This window comes from Oculina patagonica, chromosome 9, assembly GCF_052425735.1.
Source record: "Oculina patagonica isolate OP01 chromosome 9, crgOcupat, whole genome shotgun sequence".
NCBI lineage: Eukaryota > Metazoa > Cnidaria > Anthozoa > Scleractinia > Oculinidae > Oculina > Oculina patagonica.
This window is the reverse complement of record NC_135766.1, coordinates 11,413,064-11,435,075: the sequence shown is the minus strand read 5'-3', so window position 1 is coordinate 11,435,075 and position 22,012 is coordinate 11,413,064. Positions and strand designations below refer to the sequence as shown.

Genomic DNA, 22,012 nt, shown 5'->3' with positions numbered 1-22,012 from the left:
GAAGGAAAAAATAGTAAGGTCTGTACCGACAAGGGACGTTTAAAACAATAATAGGTTAAACATCAAAAAAACTTTTCGCCAGCCCATTTTCATCTCTCTCTGGTTTCGACGTCTGCGTATTAAATGCCTGAAAAGAGCAGGCAAGATTCTAGGCATAAATAGATTGTGCTCGGCAACTTTTGAGCAACTTTTAGCTTTTTGAACAACTTTTTGAATTACCAGCAACCTTGGGCAATTTTTACCTTTCTTGGCAACTTTTAAGCAACAAATTGATATAAAACCGATCCAAGCCATAAAAAGGTCGTTTCATTTCGAAGGATTTTTATCTTTTTTTTATTTTCTATTTTTTATCTGTTATTTAAGTTATGTTGAGTTTAAAGAGTATCTTGATTTTACAACAAAGTATTTATATTTCTCATATAACAATGGCTTTTTGGCCTCTTTTAATGATTGTAAGAATATTTAATGAAAATGTTTAAATGGAAACAAACAAACAAACACGTTTTGAGTATTTATCTTAAACAAAACGACTCTAGAGCAAGCAACTTTTCTAAATTTTGGTGGCAACTTTTTGATATTTGAGCACCTTTAGAGCAACTTTTGGGTATATTGTGAAGCAACTTTTCCTGAATTTACCGGCACAATCTATTCATGCCTAGCGGTGACGCCAACGCCCATCATATTTATATGGGTAGTCCAGACTTGAGACAATCATGACACCAAATGGATACACAGCACAGTAATTGACATTTTCCTTGTGTTTGTTGTTGGTTTTTTTTTTTTAAGAGATACTCCTCCCCGAGGAAGAATCGAACAGAAAATAAGAGATCGGTAGGACCCCTACCCCCTACTGAAAAACACTAACCATCTCTTTGGGCAAAAACAAACAAAAAAGCAAACCACAACAAACCACCTCGTTCCCAAGAGTCTCCCACTCCCCGTCTCTCGCTCTAGGCGGGGGAGGGGGGATACCCTGCCACTCTCCGTCTCTCGCTCTAGGCGGGGGAGGGGGGATACCCTGCCACTCCCCGTCTCTCGCTCTAGGCGGGGAGAGGGGGGATACCCTGCCACTCCCCGTCTCTCGCTCTAGGCGGGGGAGGGGGATACCCTGCCACTCTCCGTCTCTCGCTCTAGGCGGGGGAGGGGGGATACCCTGCCACTCTCCGTCTCTCGCTCTCGGCGGGGGAGGGGGGATACCCTGCCACTCTCCGTCTCTCGCTCTAGGCGGGGGAGGGGGGATACCCTGCCACTCCCCGTCTCTCGCTCTAGGCGGGGGAGGGAGGATACCCTGCCACTCTCCGTCTCTCGCTCTAGGCGGGGGAGGGGGGGATACCCTGGGAACGAGGTTGGCCCACAGATTATAATACAACCATAAGAAGAAACAAAAACAAAAAACACCACGTAATTCCCCGACCAATAGGTCATATATAATTTATTCAAATTCATTTGATACCAAAGGTCACTGACAATGAATTGCCTGGTTTTAAACTATATAAACGTCTGTCCTAATGTTAAATTTCTTCTGAATGGATCAATTGTTTAGTTACCACGAGGATCTTGGCGTTTGAAATAAATTTTATTGGCCAAGTTACTTTAATTTTTCTTCTTTGTAATATTAAATAAATAAACAATCATTTCGCTGTAAAAATCATCACGACGGTTTGTTTTCTTTTGGCCTGTGAATAAAATAAATTAAAGTTTAAGGGAGTTGTTTGCTGCGAAACTATTTGTAAAAGATCGCACTATTCGGTTTCACTTAATTCTTTGATATGTCGTCAGCGGTCTAGTCTTTCTTTTCAAGCTTTATTTACAACAGAGAGCGCTAGACGTTACGACAATGATCGCGAACCGTGAAATAATTTTTAAAAAAGGGTAATTGTTAACGTTATAGGCATTCACAGGACCCTAAAAACCATTTGATTTTGCCCAAAATGTGTAAATAAGTGGAGTGAAAAAATTGCAAATTGCACCTGTTTCGAACGGCGCAAAAGTCTTACTCCTAAAAAAATGCCTATTACATTCTGATTGAAAAAAAAAATGTGAAGTAAGCCACAGAAAGTGATAGGTCTGAAATTTGTAGATGTGTAATTCCAGGTCGCTTGAGTATTTTTAACACAGATTCCTCTGCTACTCAAAGAAATCCCATTATTCATTCCACTGTAGACTTCCATCTCTGGGTGTCATGACTTGTCTCTTTTATATATCTTTTGTACAAAATTTTGTAGCGGAATTCCTAGAGACATGACTCTGTCTTTTACTATTGTGAACTGTCCTGTCACGCTGTCCATAGCAAGCCGTACATTGTCACTCTCTTGGTATCTCCATAACACCGCCAGTGTTAAAATGACGACGCTTGTTACTGCAATCCGGAACCTAAAAGACAAAAGGTAACAGTTTTATTGCAGGTCTACAAACAATTCTTAGGTTTGTCAAGCAATCTTTTCACCCAGGTAAATCTTTGTTGGAGAGAAACAATTGCGTGTCCGTGACAAGGCAAAGAAACGTCTGCGTTCGGGGGAAGCAAAAAACGTTTATTGCCATCGCTCTTATTGGCTGATGAACCAGACTAACTAGTTTAAGAACCTGGGGAACTGGTTTGTAGAGTGCCCAAAATGAAATACTGATAAAATGGCAGGGAAAATGTTTATTAGTACGAGAGATGCACACTCTTAAAGGCTGGTTTTCACTAGTTAGCGATATGTCGGAGTCGTAATCAGAAGCGCAAAGTGTTACGATATCGTGAAAATCAAACCGACGGAGTCGTAAGCGAAGATCCGAAGATCCGATTAGGCTTATGACTGCACCGCTTATTGCCAACGAGACAGCCGAGCCAAGAGGTGAGGCTGTCGAGGCGGCAGAATCATAGAGCCGTGTGCGTATGAGTGTATAGGCAGAGAAAATCTTACGTTCTGCGTAAGGGACTTTTTTTTTTTTTACCATATTTGGGTGTAAGTAAACCCCATATTTGGGTTGTATTGTTCTTCCCAACTGGTTCCCAGTCTCTCACTCCTTGCTAGAGAGCAAATAACCAAAATGGCGTCCACGCGGCTCGCTGTTAAAATTTTCAATGTGGTCATTCAACCCTTTACCGATAAATACACCTTTAGGGAACTATAAATCGAAAGAGAATACCCTACAGAATATTCGACCGCCGAAAAAATGAACATCAAGGTCTTCAAAGCGATGAAATAATCTTTCGACTTTGGAGTCCTTTGATTTACGATCGAAGAGAGACATGAAAATCAAAAGCGGACTGTTGACTTTAAATAGAGTTTTCTTGACTTATGAGATTGCTGAAGTCGAGTAAATGCTTCCTTTTAGTGTTGATTGTGTTTATAGTAATTTTTGACCGATGATTTCTTCCAAATCAAATACCGTTTATATTTTATTTGGCACGCATTTTCTCTCCGCGTAGGAATAACATCAATTCAAAGCGACGCTCACTAAAATTACTGCATGACATACACACAAGAAAGTCAAAAGTTGTTTGCTTCTAACGGCAAATGTAATGTAAACTTGAATAAAAATTTTGTCTCCAAATAATCCTTGACCGTTCAAGTTAGCGTAGCAGACATCTGTGTACGTTTTTGAGTGTGTTTAAAAGAGTGCGCGATCGCGAGAATACGCGCGCTGGAAACTACGGCGCCTGCTACGCAGGCTATCAAGCCTGTGTCATTTCAGAACACCAGAGAAATAGCCCTTTTATTGCATATTACCTAAAATACAATTTACCATAACAGTGGTCATTTCAAATATAGTTCTATCAAAAACCATTCAATATCTGTTCTTATGAAGAAACATGAGTATTTCGCTCGTTGGCACTTACCGATAGGTACTACTAGTAATTAAGTAAAATCTAGATTGTCGGAGTAGCAATCAGAAACGACGCTCTCAAAGAGCGTGAGAACTAACACTGTGATTGGTTTGTTGTTCTGTTTCTGCTTGCGACTTCAACAATCTAGTTGTCACTGAATCGAATTAGAAGCGACGGAGTAATAAAATAAGCGCAATCTAAAAAAAATGAAAACGTTCTTTTCCGACTACGATTCCGCGAGCTATGACACCTGCCGCTTACGGCTCCGATTTTCGATTTTCATTTCGTCGTAAGCGATCTTACGATTTCGACTCGGACTCCGTCGCTAGGTGATCCGCAGTGACAGCAAAACATCTAACAGAACTTACCGCGTCCTTGTAAAGGGAATAACTATTCTTGCTAGCGTTGTGCATATGATAAGTACAATCTGTAAGATGGCGAGCACCATGGTAAGAAATTTTGATAAGAGTGCTTTCGCCTGAGCGCTCTGATCCAAGTAATCATCCAGTCCCATCATCTGTTGACTTTGTTGTTGTATAGCTTCGATTTTTAAAACCTACAAAAAAAGATAACAACTGAATGTTATCACATAGTCGAGAACCAGCAAGTTTTGGTCAAATGCTTCAGGTCCCAGCCTCAAAATCTTCAATTTTCTAACTCATTCCCAAAGTATTAACATTTCATTAAAAAAGTTTATATAGTGTGATCTTTCAGCTGAGGGAAATTCTTAAAAGGAATGTTGTTGGTGCTTACTGATGTTTCGACAATTTGAGCGGAAGTCATTTTCAGAGTTGAGTGAAAAGTTGCTGTCAGTCGATGGTAACTGATTGGCCAGATTTTTTACTTCCGCTCAGATTGTCGAAACGTCGGTCACCGACAACAGTTCTTTTCAGAACTACTCTCACCCGGACAAACACACCATACCGACGAACTTCTGATAGTCCTGGGTTCAAACCATTTACAATTTCTTTTCGTATGGATAGATCTGTTTCGTCTTGTGTTATTACAAGCTCCTCACGACCTCGGGTAACTCACATTTTCATTATTAATTTCATAGTCTACAATTTATTCCACTTGAGTGTGTTATTTGCATAACCAGAGCAATTGCATGTTCTCTCGAGGGGGAGGGAGGTCCTCCACAATTGTACCATGTCTTACCCTAGTGACGTATGAATCAAGTGCCTCTTCAATTTCGCTTGCTCGTTCCGCTGACCGGTACTCCACCAACTCAATGCGCTCTTCGGCTCGTTCAAGTTCTTGTTTCACAGTTATCATCTACGAAAATACAAAAAACACGTTACATGCGCTTTTGTACATGAAGCAGGCTTGATCACGCTACTGTCACGCTCGTTTCTGGGTCACGTAACTGTACTGTAGAGTGTTGTGTCTTTATAGTCTGAATTATGCTTAAGTGTGATTCGCCCTACCCCTCCCCTTCAAGGGGATTTACTGCTCACCTCGTTCTGACGTAATTCTGACACGTCGTTCCATTCCGTTGTGATGCTATTGAGTAAATCTCGAAGTTGCTATAAAAGAAAAGAAAGTATTATTGATATGTGAGCCTAGAAACGTTTGAAAACGGTAAATAGTCTTAATGAAACATTAAAATAATATAGGCGAGAGAATGGTCCTTGCCGAAGTTGCCGAAGAATTTCTCAGAACTCTGAAATTGACACGTCAGCACGTCATCAGGTACTTCACGTAAGCCATGTCATTAGCAACATATGAAACGAGAATCGCCGGCTCAAAAATTTCTTCAGATGAGATTGCGATATAAATGGTACTTTTATTCTACAGTTAGAATAATCATAGTAAAGCATAAAAAATCTCCAAACCTCGGAATTGCACCTTTCCTCTTGCAGTGATTCGGCCACAAAGTCTAACTGTCGCTGAAAGAAAAGGATGTTATTAGCCACCATTCTCTGATCTTACTCTCAAAATATCACCTCAGGTGTATGAATTTATTTCAAGAAGATCATAAGATTGTACGTTTTCACTTGCCTGTTGGCAAGATGGGAAGCGAAATTAGGTTTTTAGAATTTTTCCTTTCCCAGTTCAGAACCTCGGACTTGATATTTTTTATCAGCTACCTTGCTTGTAATCGTCTCACAAATACCCCTTACTCGCACCTTCGCATTTCCCACCAGTGTTTGACTATTCAAAATAAAAATAATAAAACATACCCTCAAGTTTTCTATGACCTCCTGTAAACTGGCGTTAGTTTCACGAAGTTCGATGATATCCTGTTCATAGGACGTGGGGGGACTGGGAGGGAGACTGTGACGTGGGCTGTTTCCTGGATGTGACGGGCTAAGGAAGATACGTGCACAGATTGTTAACAATCTTGTAAAAAATTACGGCGGGCATAGATTTATACACATACAACAAATAGTAACTTGATTTCCAGCACGTCTAGGACAAACAGGAAAATAATCAACTTGTATTTTTTTTTGGCGGATTACAACAATGTTTTGCGAACGAAAGTTAGTCGGGAATGCAAATGAAACACTGAAAAGTTTAAAATGCGGTTAATCCAACAATTAAAAAAGGTATTAACCACAAAGCTCGTGGAAGCCGCGGAGACACTTCGCATTGAAAGTGCCTCTCTCCACAGGGCCCAGTTGTTCAAATGGTGGATAACGCTATCCACCGGATAAATCACTATCCAGTGGAAAACTGTCACACAAAACCTTCTTCGCTATCCACTGGATAGTGATTTATCCGGTGGATAGCGTTATCCACCCTTTGAACAACGGGGGCCAGGAGTATTAATATGTACCGCCGGTAAATTGTTGGGTCGACGTGACAAAAAATATCAGGGTAACCTTTGATGGATTAGCATAACATATACCGTAAAATTCCGGTTATAAGACCTGGGCTTATACAACTTCGTAAGGGGTTTTGTGTGGGCTTATAAGCGGAGGGGCTTATATCTGGGACGGCTTATAAGCGGAACAAAAAAAAAGTTTCGAAACGAGCCACGGGAGTGTTGATCGAAATACGTTTCTAGGTTAAAAACGCATAATAAAGCAACATTTAGCCCTGTTCAGTACTGTCATCCGGAGGGAGGGGGGGGGGGGGGGCTTAAAATCGGATGTATTTTTTTTGTTTTCAGGTAGATGGGCCTATAACCGGGGGGCTAATAACCGGAATTTTACAGTACAAAATTAAAGGGAGGGGAGTGATAGGGGAATCCATGGGATAATAACAGAAAATGCAAGGCACGCATGGAATTTATCTGTCTGTGTTTCATACTCACCCGATGTGCGTAGCTGAAGCTACACTCGATGAATCATCGTCGCTATTGTATCTGGCTGGACTGAAATAAGACAAATTACACAGAATCTGAGTTTAAAACCTCCACATTGTCTTCGCACTCATAAGCTTAAACTTTCACAGCAAACTGTCCTGCATGTAAGTTACCCTCCCCCAAAATGATATGTTAATTCCTCCTCCCGACTTCAAATAAAAACCTATGAAGCGTGAAATATCTCTTGAATTAGCCTGTGTACATATCCCCTTTTTCAACGGCAATAACCTTGCCCAATTTCATTTTCGCAGTCGCTGTTACTTTGCGATGTCATGCAATGCCCCTTCCCATGAACCCTGTCCGATTTCATCGAACTGTCACACGTTGCGTGACAGCCAACGTTACTCGTGGTCGAAACACTGACATGGTCCGAAAGCCGGCTAGATCACGTTTTGGCCGTTTCCCTCGCTGGAATAACACCAAAACTCTGTTGCTCGTTTTTTCTCCCGAAACAGTTACCATATCCGAACAGAACACACCCTCATAGCCTCTGTCACAGCCGCTAGCCGTTTCTTGTGTCATCACGCAAGGCAAGTGCGCCAGTGCAACCTTTGCGTGACGACCTAATTGATATTTACCTGAGATTTGAATCTCCTGCGAAACTATCTTCACCTGCAGGACTGCTGGGTTCTTCCTCTGCAAGTCCATCTATCTCTGCGATAAAAACAAAAACAAAAAACCAAGTTACAACAACAACAAACCTTATACAACTCCCTGAAAAAAAACATATCGACTTTTTTAGCAGACACACATGAAGTGGCCGGGTATTCTGAAGTTTCTCCCAGACAATAACACCTTCAGTTTCAAAAACGATTACGACCAGGATTACTGAAGATATATCTCAGATTTTTTTACTCTGTGAGCGCCATAACCGACTGTTGAGCTTCCCAAGGATAGTTTGCCATTTCGTTATTGTAAACGTATGAAAGGGAAGCCACGAGCCAAGCGGCCCACACTGCCGGAGCTTATCCCGGTTTCCGTAGCATTAAGCGGCTAGGAATATTTCTACTCCCCCCTGAATGGGATGCTAGTCCATCGCAGGGTTCCCCCCAGCATTATGTCGCCGGTTCCCATTTATACACCGGGGTGAATAGAGGCACTATGAGAGTAAAGTGTCTTACCCAAGAACACATCACAAGTGACCCCGGCCGGGGCTCGAACCTGGACCGCTCTATCCGGCGTCCGGCGCACTAACCATTAGGCCACCGCGCCGTAAATGTATGAGCTCATCTACTATTCGAGAACTTGTTGAACTTGAAACTGATTTTCACAAAAAAAAAAAATGGCAAATAGAAACTATGACAACGGCTACCACGCTTTTTCCCGTCAAATAGTGTAGCATAGTGAAGTCGTACCCGAATTTTAAGCCCTCGCGTACCAAAAAATCCTTGAAACTTACCCAGTAATATACCAAGCTGTAAACACTAAACGCAACCCAATTGTACACAAATATATTTTGACTTTAGACACTGCTATCCTTCCCCTCTCTTACGCGAAGGAAGGAGTTCTCATGCAGTGAAAAGTACTGCGCCGCTACTCGAATAAGCACCGCACCTTTAACAGGGAAAATTAAATAAGCGCCGCGGCGCTTAATCGATCATCACTGTAATCAAAACAGACAGGATACGTACTTGATCCGGGACTTGACGCAGTGGTGCTTACATTCTCTGCACTTCCAAACCTTCGATGCTTTATAATCTCAAGAGGCTTGGTAACCGCCCTACACAACAAATGTGAAAAATTACCGTTAGCCAAAGAAAATTCCCTTTTAAAACCAGTAAGGAATAGCTACTCTCAGCCACGTTAACCTAAAACGGTAGCCACACTAATCTTTATTAACCCTTATTTATTTTAATGAGATTTAGAATTCGTAATATTTCCTTATTATTGAAATTCGCGTTAATAACACGTATCGTTAATTTTCTATAATAACGTACATGTATTGCAAAAGGAGTCGGTCCAAATTCGGTGGGGTATTTTTGGAGTTAACTATAAAAATTAACAAAAAAACGGAAGGGCGTTTCGGTGTCAACTTAGCATTATTATCAAACTAAATAAATGTCGAAATGTCGTTTCGTTTTTCCGCTTATATTTTATAGTTAACTGTATTTCCAAATTTAATCATTTTAATTTTTTTAAGAATTAATTTTCGCGAATCTTGAGATACTTGTAAAATAAGCAATCGAAAGTACTTAGCATCCCTCGCGAAGATAAAAGTTTTTATGTCGAAAATGTACTTCGTCAACTCTATGACACCGACAATAATTTATTGTGCAATTCACTCGTTCGCCGACGAAACCCAACAGCTTTTTTGGAAACCATTGTCTGATTTTGTTGAACAGCAGGCTTGAATAAAACTTCTGCTGGTAAATTAACTTATTCTGCTTTTTCCTTATTTAAATTCTCATAAATTTGTCTATTGCCATCGAAATTCTGCCGGCAAACGTCATTCAAGCCTATAGAGTACTGCTTTCCAAAAAATGACAGCCAAACTTCCTGAAGAGAAATTTCAATTTGAATTAAATAATTTGCATGCAGATATAGTCATGACAAGAAAATATATATCTTATCGAGTCAATTATTTCACAGATACGTAAAATTAATTGTTGTGGGTCTTCGCAGATATAAAATGGATTGTATATTTAAAGAAAAAAAGAAATTGGCAATCTCAAACTTAGCAAGGATTTAAGCTTAATCTATTAAACACAGGTGACTAAAATAATAAAGTATTACCGATTCATATGGCTATAAAACTTCGCAAAACATCAAAAGATAAAAAAAATGGTCACTCTTACCCTTTGACACCATCTCTAACACCCCTGAAGCGAAGAAAAAAACATAAATGAATTAAAAACTATTTAAACAAAAGGCCCGCCGAAAAACTGCATAAATAAACCCAGTTTAATGTCGAAACAACTGCGTGTCCTCGAGTGGAATGTTTATTTTAATAATAAAAAATAATATGAATTCTAAAATAGATTTGATTATTCTGCACCAATACTTTAAACTTAGAACCGTACTTAGCATTACTAGGTAATTTAAGCAAATTTTGCCGCCGAGCATAAGATGGATCCACAACGCAAGTTTATAAATACAATGTCATTTAAAGTAAACAAAGTTCAGATCTGTAGACACAGACAAAGCTAAGACAAATGCCGAATTTGAGAATCGCATGCACAACTACAAACACTCTACTTGTTTTTACGTTTCATGTTTTAAAGGACAAATTCAGACTTTCATAAACTCTTTTTTGATTTTTAAACAATAAGAGAAAAATATACTATATATAGACATCCACAAATCTGCTCTCATTCGTGCACAGAGAAAACTAAAACGAGAAACCCTTCTCGTGTACAACTTCACGAAATCAACAAATATAAACGCGAGCATACATTTTATATAAATCTAATTGTCCAAATCGTAAATCTAATTTTCGGAACATCTATCTAACAACATAATTATAGTAATTGTGATCCTCCCTTTCAATACACCTCGCTTCAAAGCCCGTTCTGTTTTCGATGTAAATGAAACAAGCATACATATGTAATTAACCGAGCGATTTTCAAACGACTTCACATGGAAGACAGAACGTGCGAAAATTATTACAAAACATAAAATACTCTAAACGTCGACTTACGCCCAAACACACGATCTGTGTTTATGGAGGGTAGTCCGCAGATTTCGACCGCACTTGGGCGATAGGAAAGCCGGCTGAACGATTTCACGACCCGTCGACTCGTTCACAAAGATCTTCGGCAGAGAAAGCGAGGCTTTAACACTTCCCATGAAATAAATTCGATGATAAACGCATGCCACTTCCTTCGAAGTGCCAACACGAAACAAAGATATCAATTCGAAATCACACTTTTCACTTTCCGCTGTTCAAAACAAGAGGGAATTTTTATAAATTATTCAATATTCATCACTTTTACAGTTTGAAATTTGCATACACCAAGCCGACAAAAACAAGCAATTCTTTTTCTTTTGTTTATTAAAGATTAACTAAAAAGCCGAAATTAAAACTAACTGAAGACTGGCCACTAAACAAACCAATCTAAACAACAAAATAGATATGTGGATAATTTTAGCAACATAAAACGAAAAAAACACAAGGCTAAAAACGTGACTCTTCGCTATTTTTTTGTCAAATGGCAGAGAAGCAGGGTGACCCCTGATGTGAAAAAAATAATTGTATTTTCTGAAAATAGCTAAAAACAATAATATTTTTCGCTAGTCAAAGTCCTGTTCAAGCTTACAGCCGCTTGCTAATGTTACAGTTATTCAAAGCCAATAACAGATTATTTATGATGCTATAAACTGTCATTCACCTTCTTAGAACGAATACATTTATGTAATACAAAATTTGAGGCAATCTGTCTGAAGCTAACCCAAATTTAACCATCATGTTGCTGTTTTGTCTAATATTATCTCTCTCGCTGTTTTTTTTTTCAGCCAAATTGTAAACTATTATTTAATTTTAAAGTTCTCTTGAAGTTAAAGGGATTTTCTACACAAAAATAACTTGCATTACAGTGCTAGTCTATTTTAGATCTCCGGGCGATTTTTCCCCTGTATAAATGTGCAGTTGAAAAACTGTGCAAGGTAGAAAACGCAACACATCCCTGGAGATTTCTACAAAAACCTCTTGCCGCTAATTAATTTTTCTCTTCATGGAAATGAGTTTTATGTTTTAAAAGACCTCATTCTTAATGGTAAATTAGTAATTATAATTTTCTGGAATGTTTCATTGGAATTATTATTTTTTTCGCCAAACTTTTTTCACAATTTTTTAACACTTTCTCTCAGGAGAAAAGACATTTATACCTGAGATGATCAAGAGCTTTATTCTCATGACGTGTTTTCTTGAATTAGTTACACAAATGTATGGAGAAGCTATAATTTTATCACTGCTAGGGATTAACTGATAAAACGTTAATCTTGAACGATAAATGAAAATGATCAAATGTTTGAATATTGTAACTGCCATTCAGGTGCACGCAACCAAAACGTTTTCAATAAATTTTACACCCCTGCTGTAGTATTTGAATTTTTTCAACACGATTTGGTTTGGATCCCGTTCCACCGTTTACTCTGATACGCGGAAAAAAGAAAGAGAGAAAATACTTCTAACAAGAATACTTAATAATGGATATCATTCATCAACACTGTTGAAAAGTTGTACGCTTTAAAAAGGATAGGTCAACACACGCGATAGCGAGAGGAACTAACATGATTTATCTCTCCAGAGAGCATAGTCGCAAAAGAAAAGCTGCCTGGTTCAGCATGCGCGCCTACCACTGTGCCGCGAAATTAGGCACATTAAGGTATACAGGGGTACAATATATGGTTATTGTTTCACGCAATTTAACTTTTCTCTGGCCGTAGAAATCATGCAAAAGGCTTCACAATCAACTTACTTGAATACTTCTTTAGCAATATGTCCACTAGGAGCTGCGCCATTTAATTCTAACTCCTGTAAATAGACAGAGAAGACAGTAAATATACTAAGGCTGTGTTCACACGAGATCGTTTGCAAATGGATACGGCACAAAATTCGAACAGGATAGGCTTTCCGTTCACACGGGACCTTCTATCCGTACCGCCTGTTCTGTACCGATCAGCTCCAATGTTTGGCCCTGCCAACAACCTGATCCAGTTTTGGAACGGTTCCAGACGCAAACTCGACCGGTCCCATGTCGTGAACCCCTTTAGAACTGACCGCTTTGGGACACGCTGTGCAATTTTGGCTATGTTCACGTAAAAGATGCCGAATGGATTCGGTCCAAGCGCATTGGCTCACGGACAGGTCAAGTGTGAACAGACGCTCAAAAAGGAACGTTCTTGAGTAAACAGACCTGGTTAGGAACCCGCCTGGTTCACTCATCAAAAAGTTGATTCAAGATCATGAAATTTCTCAGGCTATATAATTTTACTAAAATCCAATTACACGACTTCTGCGCGTCCAAGTGTTGATTAATTGTTGAATGTGTTGAATGTGACCGTTGTATACCGGTCAAACACTCAATACACCAGTTAGGTGACCCCTGGATAAAAGTAAAGTCTGCACTAATTTAGTAGCCTGTTCCAGGCGTTCAGTAGTTAGAAAGCAGTGCAAAGAACCGACGGCGAGTGCAAAAAATGGCGAGGGGCTTGAGGCGAGAGAACGCGTTCTTTTGCCAAATCTCTCCAGCTGTCCCGGTCTATTATTTTACCCACCCTTTTCGCGCTGCTACTTCTAACCGAACGCCTGCAAGCATCAGGCTAAAATTTAGTGGTGCAGTTTCGAGGTCCTTGGCTTGACAACTCACCAGTAAAAAGAGGGTTACCGCTTAACGACTCTATGTCGACTTAGAGCTTAGCTTATAGAGAGGGAAAAAAAGGCAAACCAGTATAATTAAGGTATAAACGCAATTCAACGCGAAGTACCCGTGCGACAAAAACTTTGGCTTGCATGATATTTTTTTAAACAGACGTTGACCTCCAAAACAATGTAAGGGGTTTTTGATATATCAGCTTTCAAAAAAGAAATAAAAGGGATTTGATGTTCGGTTATCCATTTTCTTCGATAGTATCAAACACTAAAATTGTTGTACTTAAGACAACCTTTGCCTTGAGTAAAAGGAAACATTAGATTTCTTTTAGGGAAAGCTCATTGTCTAGAAAAATAGACAATGTCTATGTATAGGTATACAGTATTGCAATTGTTATATGTAAGTAATACTCACCATAAGTGTATTGTGATATTTTTCCAGCTTTTTCTGCAGTTGAGCGATCAGTGAATTTGTTTTTTGATTTTTCTTTTCGAAGACAGCCCTGAGAGGAACGGAGCAAAGATTTCAAGTCAGCATCTATATGGCTTGCAATGCAGGATTTAAAAGAAACAACTGTGATATGTGAAACAATAGTTACCCGACACAGTAGCTTCAGGAGCGACACTATACGAGACAATAGCTTTACACTACAATGGTCTTGAATTCATTACTAAATTATTTTAACTATTTTACAAGAAATTGAGAGGCATCATTAAAAAGAGCATTTCACTTAAGAATGTTGAGGCCGAGAAAGGCCAAGTTTCCATGACTGAAATTTTGGTAAGGACTTCGCTTTTTCCAAGTCGCAAAAAGAGACACAAACAGTATGACTTATCCTTGATACCACCAAACAACAATATGGACACGTTAAAAAAAAATCATGTACTAAATGTATTTCGGAGCGAATTAGAAACAATACCTCCTTGTTTTAAAACTATTAACAAAGCAACGATCTAGAACATTTTAGTGTCAAATTTTTCTTATAATTAGAAGCTTTTAGAATCAGCACAAAAAGGGTGTTCTTTTTTATTCACAAAAAATGTAGGTAAATGGTAAGAAGGGTTTCGTGACGTGAATCAAACATAAGCAAACATCAAACAATAGCATAGTTGGAAAGAATTTTAAAGGAGATCGGAAAACAATCTCTCTGCTCTCAATTTCTAAGAGCAAGAAGTTCGGGCTGACACTAGCCATAAAATGATGCGACGTTACACAAAATGGTACAAGATAATTAAGAGCATGCGATTCATAGTCCCTTTATAGCAATGTAGAAAAAAATGCTCAACAGCTGCTAAGCTCGTGCAACAATAAGTAAAATAGTTTGTTGTACCTACTGATTCAACGTAACATCGATAGAGGAAGGTCATGGGTTCAATTACCGTCGGGGACTCAATCTGTTTTCTCTTATCCACGCTCAAGGAGCAGAAAATTACATCTTTCTATAAAAAACCTGACTTTGGCGCCAGAATTTACGTTGAACAGAACCCGGGAACAGAAGCGTGATAAGCGCACTCCAGTGAAGTGGAATTTTGTCTTGACAGTTTATCCGAGATCGTAACGAAATAAGCCTTTTACAATATAGTTATTACTGTTGACAGTCAGGTTCCTACAAACGTTTATTGTTGACTCGTGCTCCAACAGACTTCGTGTGATCAAAAAAACGTTTCTAATTCACCTCCGATCACAAGAAAAAACTGAATATACTCATTGATGACTGTCGCATCATAAAATAAACTTGTACGCCAATTTCTCGACAGTATTGGAACAAATTCACTCTGATTGATCAAGATAAAACAGCCTGTAGCAATAAGAAAGATGTCCTTTACGTTTCAATTATTCTGTTCTATTCACATAATTCTGTAAAAGGGGCGTGATGATTTGAAAGATTGCAATAAATCCACGCCTACGTATAAGAGATAACCTTAAATTACTGTTGGCAGCTACTACAGACAGAAGTCGCTTTCCAACAGACGTTTTTGTGATTAATCATGTCGTTCAATAATCGTCTTAAAATTCTTCAGTCGTAACTCGTTATATCGGTTTACTGTTACTTTTTTGGTTTTTACCTTACAAACTATTATTTTAAGGTTTTCTTCAATTTGAAACAAATTATGAAAATCTCAAAAATGACTTAAAATACCGTGACATTGCTCCATTGAGATGAAAGAAAATGCTTTCACTTTTTTGGCGATTTATGAAAATCAGATGTAAAAAGACCACGACAGACCGGTTGCAAATGGATACGGTCCAAAAATCGCAAATGACCGGCTTTTCGTCCACACAGGACCCAGCTGAAATGACCTTAAATACCGTGGCATTGCTCCATTGAGATGAAAGAAAATGCTTTCACTTTTTTGGCGATTTATGAAAATCAGATTTAAAAGACCACGACAGACCGGTTGCAAATGTATACGGTCCAAAAATCGCAAATGACCGGCTTTCCGTTCACACAGGACCCAGCTGAAATGACCTTGAAATACCGTGGCATTGCTCTTTTGAGGTGCAAGAAAATACTTTCATTCTTGGCGTTTTATGAAAATAAGATGTAAAAAACACCACGGCAGACAAATCCACCCTAGCTTAGGCCATAACAGCGTATATCACCAGGAAAGATTTCTTTTTACAACATTGCGTTTAGTAAGTTTAATCGATTCTTTTAATTCCTGTCATTCTGCACACTAATCATAAATGGATTAGAACTAGAATATGAGTAGTTATTGTTTTCAATGACATTTTCGCGTGATTGGAAACTGTTAATTCGTTGTCATTGTGGTTCATTACTACTAGCCCAGGCACGCAAACGGAGTCGCCATTGTTTAACCTGTACAACTTGATAAAGTTTTGGCTTTTTTATGATTTCTGAACCAAAGTCCCGAATCGGTTTTCATAACTTAGCTACTAACTCCACATATTATCAAAAGAGATTATGAAAACTGTACTAATATAATGCGAATACATGAGGACGGTAGGGCTCCAGGGCTCCAGGCCCCAAAAAGCCAGGCACCACACCTCGGGGCCCCCAAAGCACAGGGCTCTTAGCTCGGTGGCCTCCACGCTCTTTAGCAATGTGCTCCAGGCAGCAATACAATGGGATTCAGGCTCCACAACGAAAATTTTAGGGCTCCTGGATCTGACAACACCCTCACCCCCTCCCAACTTTAGGCCCCTGTGAATAACTTTCCATACGCATGTTGTACGACGTCAAATGGTCATATCTTCTTTTAAAAGCTGTCATTAAGTAAAGCCGTTTCACGCCTGGTACATATAGATTGGGGGATTCATACAGTACAAATGGGGTGCACTAGGTTGAAATCTGCACATGTTGAAGTTTAAAAATAAATTTAAGGTCAAAACGGTTTCAAACTAGTTTGTTTAAGGATTTTGGTAATAAATCTGGGACAAAGGGAAACACAAATCAAACTAGTTTAAAAGATTTCATTTTGAGCTGAAATTAATTTTAAGCTACAACATGTACATCTGAGCAACACACATGTAGTAATCTGCAGCAGGGAATTAAATAGGAATTTTTTCATGGATTAACATTAACGATTATTTCCAGGATATTAAACAAGAGAAATAAAAGGTATGTTAACGTTAAACCCAGATTACTGTAAACTAATTATTGTTTTAAAAAAGTTGCAACTTACTTCGATTTTTGTGAGCCTTCTGTTGATTTCAAGTACTCTTTCACATACTCTGCAAACACAAGTACGTGTCAGCTGAGCTCTCAATTACACAAATCAGCTCGTTTTAATTAGATTGCAAAGTGTACTTATGTTACTTCTCATGCAACCGACCAAATTCCAATCAATTCTGTAATGTGAACGACCACGCCCAGACCCAGAAAGCAATATACTTTGTTTGAATACCTTATTATAGGAAATTAACGCTTGTGTTAATTAAGGTATTTGAAATTAACGCGACTTAAATTAACGCGAATTGAAGGAAAAATTACTTCCCAATAAAGGAAATTAACGCGAAAGATGGGGTACATTTCAAAATGAAGGAAATTAACGCGACAAACATAAAAAAAAACACTTGTTGAGACAACAGGAACAAGTTTACTTTAACAAAAAAGAAACTGAGCGCCTCGAGCGTTTTTCACAGTTTTAGTGATCCGGCAGATTTCCACCCTGATGAAATAATGTCTTTTCATAAGTGTCAAGACGTCTAGACTGTATCGAGAAATTGGTTTCAAAATAATGGAAATTAAGGTCATGGAAATTAGCGCTCCACTTAATTAACGGCGCGGAAATTAACGTTAACAAAAATTAACGCGACTTAAATTAACGCGAATTTTTGAAATTCGCGTTAATTTCATGAAGCGTTAATTTCCTATAATAAGGTAACCAGGGCCAGGGAGGAGAGAGGTACTGTGAGAAGTTGCCGAAATTTGAGTCATGTTTGTTACATACCAATACATGTATTACCAATAATAATCACTACAAAGTCATGTAAACTAGTGCTCAAATTAACTGGGCACTGTCACAGGGATTTTAATGCTTTTCGGTAAAAAGTACTAAAATTGGCGAATAGGTCTTCTCGCACATGAAATGCGCCTAGAAAATCAAGATGGAGATATAAAGTAAATTGTTGTTGAAGGACGAAGGGAGCCATAATAACTTTTAAGGTGTTTTTCCAGTCCACAAGGTCAAAACTTGAAAAATTCAGCCTGACTTTTTCAAGTTGAGATCTAAAGTTCCTGATGGCATCACAATAATATCACTTGTTTATCGCTTCAGTACACTTGCACGGTGATTTTAACAAAATTGGACCACTTTTCATAGTTTCCACGAGTGTATCGAATTTATGAGTTCGAGTTAGAAATTTCGAGTTCGAGTTATGGGGTAACATTTCCCAGTTGGTCACGCATAGTATCGCCCTTATCACCAAAGGAGTGGAACTAACTGCAAGCAAATAGGAGTGGAGCTAACCGCAAGCAAACCAGAGTGGAGCTAACCGCAAGCAACTCGAATTCGATATTTTAACTCAAACTCGATATTTTAACTCAAACTCGAAATTCTAACTCGAACTCGAACTCATGAAATGGACAGACCCAGTTTCCACATGTCTTTGGGCTCTTGCGTTTTTAAGGTGAAACTGGTGACAATGTCCCTTTAATTCACAAACTAATTGTCACATATTTGAAGAACGATAATCGGTTTAGAGGACCCATCCAGACACTAGAACGTTTCGAGAGTAGCTAATCTTCAAGGGTGTGTTAAACACGTGATTTTACACTGTGTAGAAGTAAAGTAATCTGCTGTTACCATCTCTCTCCTCTTGCAGTTGCCGTATTTGATCTTTGGTTTTCTTCATCTTGTGGTTTAAATGTTCAACCCTTTGTCTCCGCTTCTAAAAAAAAACAACAAAGAACAGAAACTGAGGCATTTCCTTGAATGCAATTAGGAGAAATTAAATTTTAATTGCATTAAATGAAACGTTTCCAGAGGCGTTAGGCAACGCTTTGGGGTTATGATGCAATGATCTATTGTTTAGGGTTTTGAAAGAGCAAATCCACTGCATGCTAAATTTAAAGTATGCCAACTTTGGGAATTTGCTGTCAAGTTCTTGAGTTTTGTTTTTGAATGTTTCAGTACAATAATTTTATATGTACACAAATGTAACTGTTAACTGATCAAGAAAAAAAACATTATCACTACAACAGGACATCCAGTTACCTACAAGCTGAAGGTAAAAAAGATCAATTCTACGTTCAAGCCTAGTGGCTTATCAGGACGGAACTTTCCTGGTTTAAGAAGTTTCATCACTACTGGTATTTACTTGGAAACTCGGAAACTTACAGTGTGAAAAAAATAGCCATCCGTTAAAATAGTTTTATACATAAATTTAAACTTCTCTCACTGAAAATTAACCCTTTAAATCCTTTCCCCCCTTAAATACAATTCTTTTAACGCTAGTTCTGATAATTTAGTGTAACATAAAGAAAACCTCCCAGCTTTCAATTCTTGTCACGTTAAAGCACAATGAACTTTAGATCGGATTACCTCAGAGTCAATTATTTGTCCATCTACTTCATCTGTACTTTCCTTTTCTTGGGAACTAAATGTTCCATCCAACTGCAAAGTTGAAAAACATCAATAGTAAAGTTCTGGCTTGATCCCAAGTTATTCAAAATTTGTCATTTTTTTATTGGTTAGTTTTTCAAAAAGATTGTTCGAGGTTTTCAATTGGTTAATTTCCTTCTGAGCACTTGGCCTTGCCTGCAAACGTAGACGCATTTCTGGAAATGTGTCTGCTTTCACAGGCTACACTTGACCTGCCTTGAAAAGTCACATTGTAATCCAATGTCTCTGTTATTGGGGAGACTTAACATGTAAAAAGGGGTTTGACTGCATTGTGGTGTTCCAGGATAATATCTATACTCCCCGACAGTCAGGGTTTATAGGTTTGAACCCCTCCTGCCCTCTGAAAATCCCAGCTTAGTTTCATACTTTCCTTGAAAAGTTCCAACTTTAATGCCCCCCCCCCTCAAAACTTCCCTCCATGGGGAGGGTATGGAATGGGTTATTTTAAGGAACCACACAGTTTGAGATGTTTGCTATTAAACCCTAAATTTAATACTTCAACTCAAAATATTGTTAGTCTAAATACCGAGTCAACTTCTGCTGAATCATCATCATTTATAGACAATGCTGTTGCACTTCTCCCTCGTGGAAGTAGGTCTGATGCCGCACTACTGGTAGAGCTCACTGCAGAGGTAGCTCCCCGAGGCCGGCCCCCACTGTCACTGTCTCCACTGTTGCGAGACTCTACTGAGGGAGACTCCTGAGTCTTGCTACGGTGTCTGCCCAGGCTGTAGAGAAAATGAGAAAATTTTTACTTGCACATGTAAAAGACGGGAAGAAAGGAAGTCTTGAGCCATGTGGCCCATACTGCCAGAGCTTATCCCAGTTTCTGCAGCATGTAGTGGCTAGGAATATTTCTACTCCCCCCCTGAATCGGATGCTAGTCCATCTTAGGGTAACCCCCCAGGATTCAACCTTGTTCCTAGGGTCTCTCTCTCTCTGCTCTTGGGGGCGGGGAGAGGGAGACCCTAGGAACAAGGTTGACCAGGATTATGTTGCTGGAACCCATTTATACACCTGGACAGAGAGAGGCACTATGAAAGTAAAGTTTTTTTGCCCAAGAACACAACACAGTTACCCCGCCCAGAGCTCGAACCCGGACCGCTCGGTCTGAAGTCCGGGGCACTAACCATTAGGCCACCGCGCCTCCGACAACTTGTACGTGAACATGACAATAATACTAGTTCCTTCAGAACATTAATGATTTATTAATAAAAAAGATCAGTGACACAAGCTTTTGATCTCACATGCCCAGTGAAAGCATCATACATTTCACACGTAACAATGATTGTAAAATTCATTAACTATTCATGAGGGTGCAAACCAATCCCAGCACTGTATTCAGATCACATGTACACAACTATAAACCCCAATACAAATCAAACAATAGAATTAACTTTTGCTACAGACTTCTGCTCAGCTAATTAGTATTCATTAACTTTTGATACAGATCTCTACTGATTCGCATAACAAAACTTCGCATTCAATTTATTGTTTTCATTTCACAAGTAGAATAAAATATTCGCGTCCGATCTGTATGGTATACGCCCATACAGATCTCCCGCTCATATTTTATCTACTACATAAACATTGAAGGTGGCCTGAACCTACATGTATTTATTTACGTGATGGTTAAATGTACATTTTTTAGTCATGCTTTCTGGTAAGCTGATGGTTAAACGTACTCAACTTGGAGACTTTATTTCCCACCAGAAATAGAACCTCTGATGACAGGTTTTTGCTAATGATTTTTTTCCAAAAAAAAACACAAACACGCAAAAGATTGATGGATCATAATATAAAAGTGCAACTCAAAAATGTAACCATTGCATTTACAAATAAGTACAGGTTCTGGCCATCTTTATTAATTAAACGCAACTTACGAGGATGGCATTGCTCTTTCTTTTAACTCAGCCAGGACTTTGGCAAATTGTTTATGCCTTGCTGTTGGAACGTTCAATTTTAACCTCAAACCGCTATCCTCGTTCTGTAAAAAACAATTCCCAAGTAGGAGTTATAAGAAAACATGTAAACATGCTGTAAAGTGAAATGGCAACTTGGATAAAGTGAAAGTAAATGAAGAAGCGTTCTTAAGTTGAATACTCGGAAAAAAGATTTTCCTAGTTCCCCCAACGGGAGTCGAACCCATGACCTTCCAGAATACCGGTTGGATGCTCTAACCACTGAGCTATGGGAGACTCGTGGTGAGCGAGGTCATATACTAGGTTCTTATGTGTGACACATGTCCTGCGAACTGCAGGCTCAAATAAATTATGTCTAAATGATAAATGTGGATAAATGCAAAGTGAAATGGCAACTTGGATAAAGTGAAAATAAATGAAGAAGCGTTCTCAAGTTGAATACCGGTACTCGGAAAAGTACTCGGGGAAAAAAATACTCTGGGAACTCGGAAAATCTTTTTTCCGAGTATTAACCTAGGTTATTTTTTTTTTCAACCTTTAGTTAGTGAAAATTGAGGGTTACTATT

At 38.9% G+C, this 22,012-nt stretch overlaps 1 protein-coding gene across 2 annotated transcripts in view; it reads right to left on the bottom strand.

The window, feature by feature from the left end:
- Positions 1-1,405: 1,405 nt before the first annotated feature.
- Positions 1,406-22,012, bottom strand: part of LOC144666791 (transmembrane and coiled-coil domain protein 3-like) — a 31,192-nt gene continuing 10,585 nt past the window's right edge. For both annotated transcript variants that reach the window (XM_078528180.1, XM_078528181.1), the window contains exons 4-20: positions 21,408-21,511; positions 20,051-20,252; positions 19,444-19,515; positions 18,706-18,790; positions 17,083-17,131; positions 13,850-13,937; positions 12,542-12,597; positions 9,920-9,943; positions 8,756-8,844; positions 7,703-7,778; positions 7,074-7,133; positions 5,998-6,124; positions 5,650-5,703; positions 5,272-5,340; positions 4,973-5,089; positions 4,183-4,370; positions 1,406-2,373 (exon numbers count right to left, since the gene is read on the bottom strand). In XM_078528180.1, the coding sequence (XP_078384306.1) occupies positions 2,181-2,373; positions 4,183-4,370; positions 4,973-5,089; positions 5,272-5,340; positions 5,650-5,703; positions 5,998-6,124; positions 7,074-7,133; positions 7,703-7,778; positions 8,756-8,844; positions 9,920-9,943; positions 12,542-12,597; positions 13,850-13,937; positions 17,083-17,131; positions 18,706-18,790; positions 19,444-19,515; positions 20,051-20,252; positions 21,408-21,511 (1,653 nt within the window). In that variant the 3' untranslated portion in view covers positions 1,406-2,180. The remainder of the gene's footprint in view (positions 2,374-4,182; positions 4,371-4,972; positions 5,090-5,271; positions 5,341-5,649; positions 5,704-5,997; positions 6,125-7,073; positions 7,134-7,702; positions 7,779-8,755; positions 8,845-9,919; positions 9,944-12,541; positions 12,598-13,849; positions 13,938-17,082; positions 17,132-18,705; positions 18,791-19,443; positions 19,516-20,050; positions 20,253-21,407; positions 21,512-22,012) is intronic.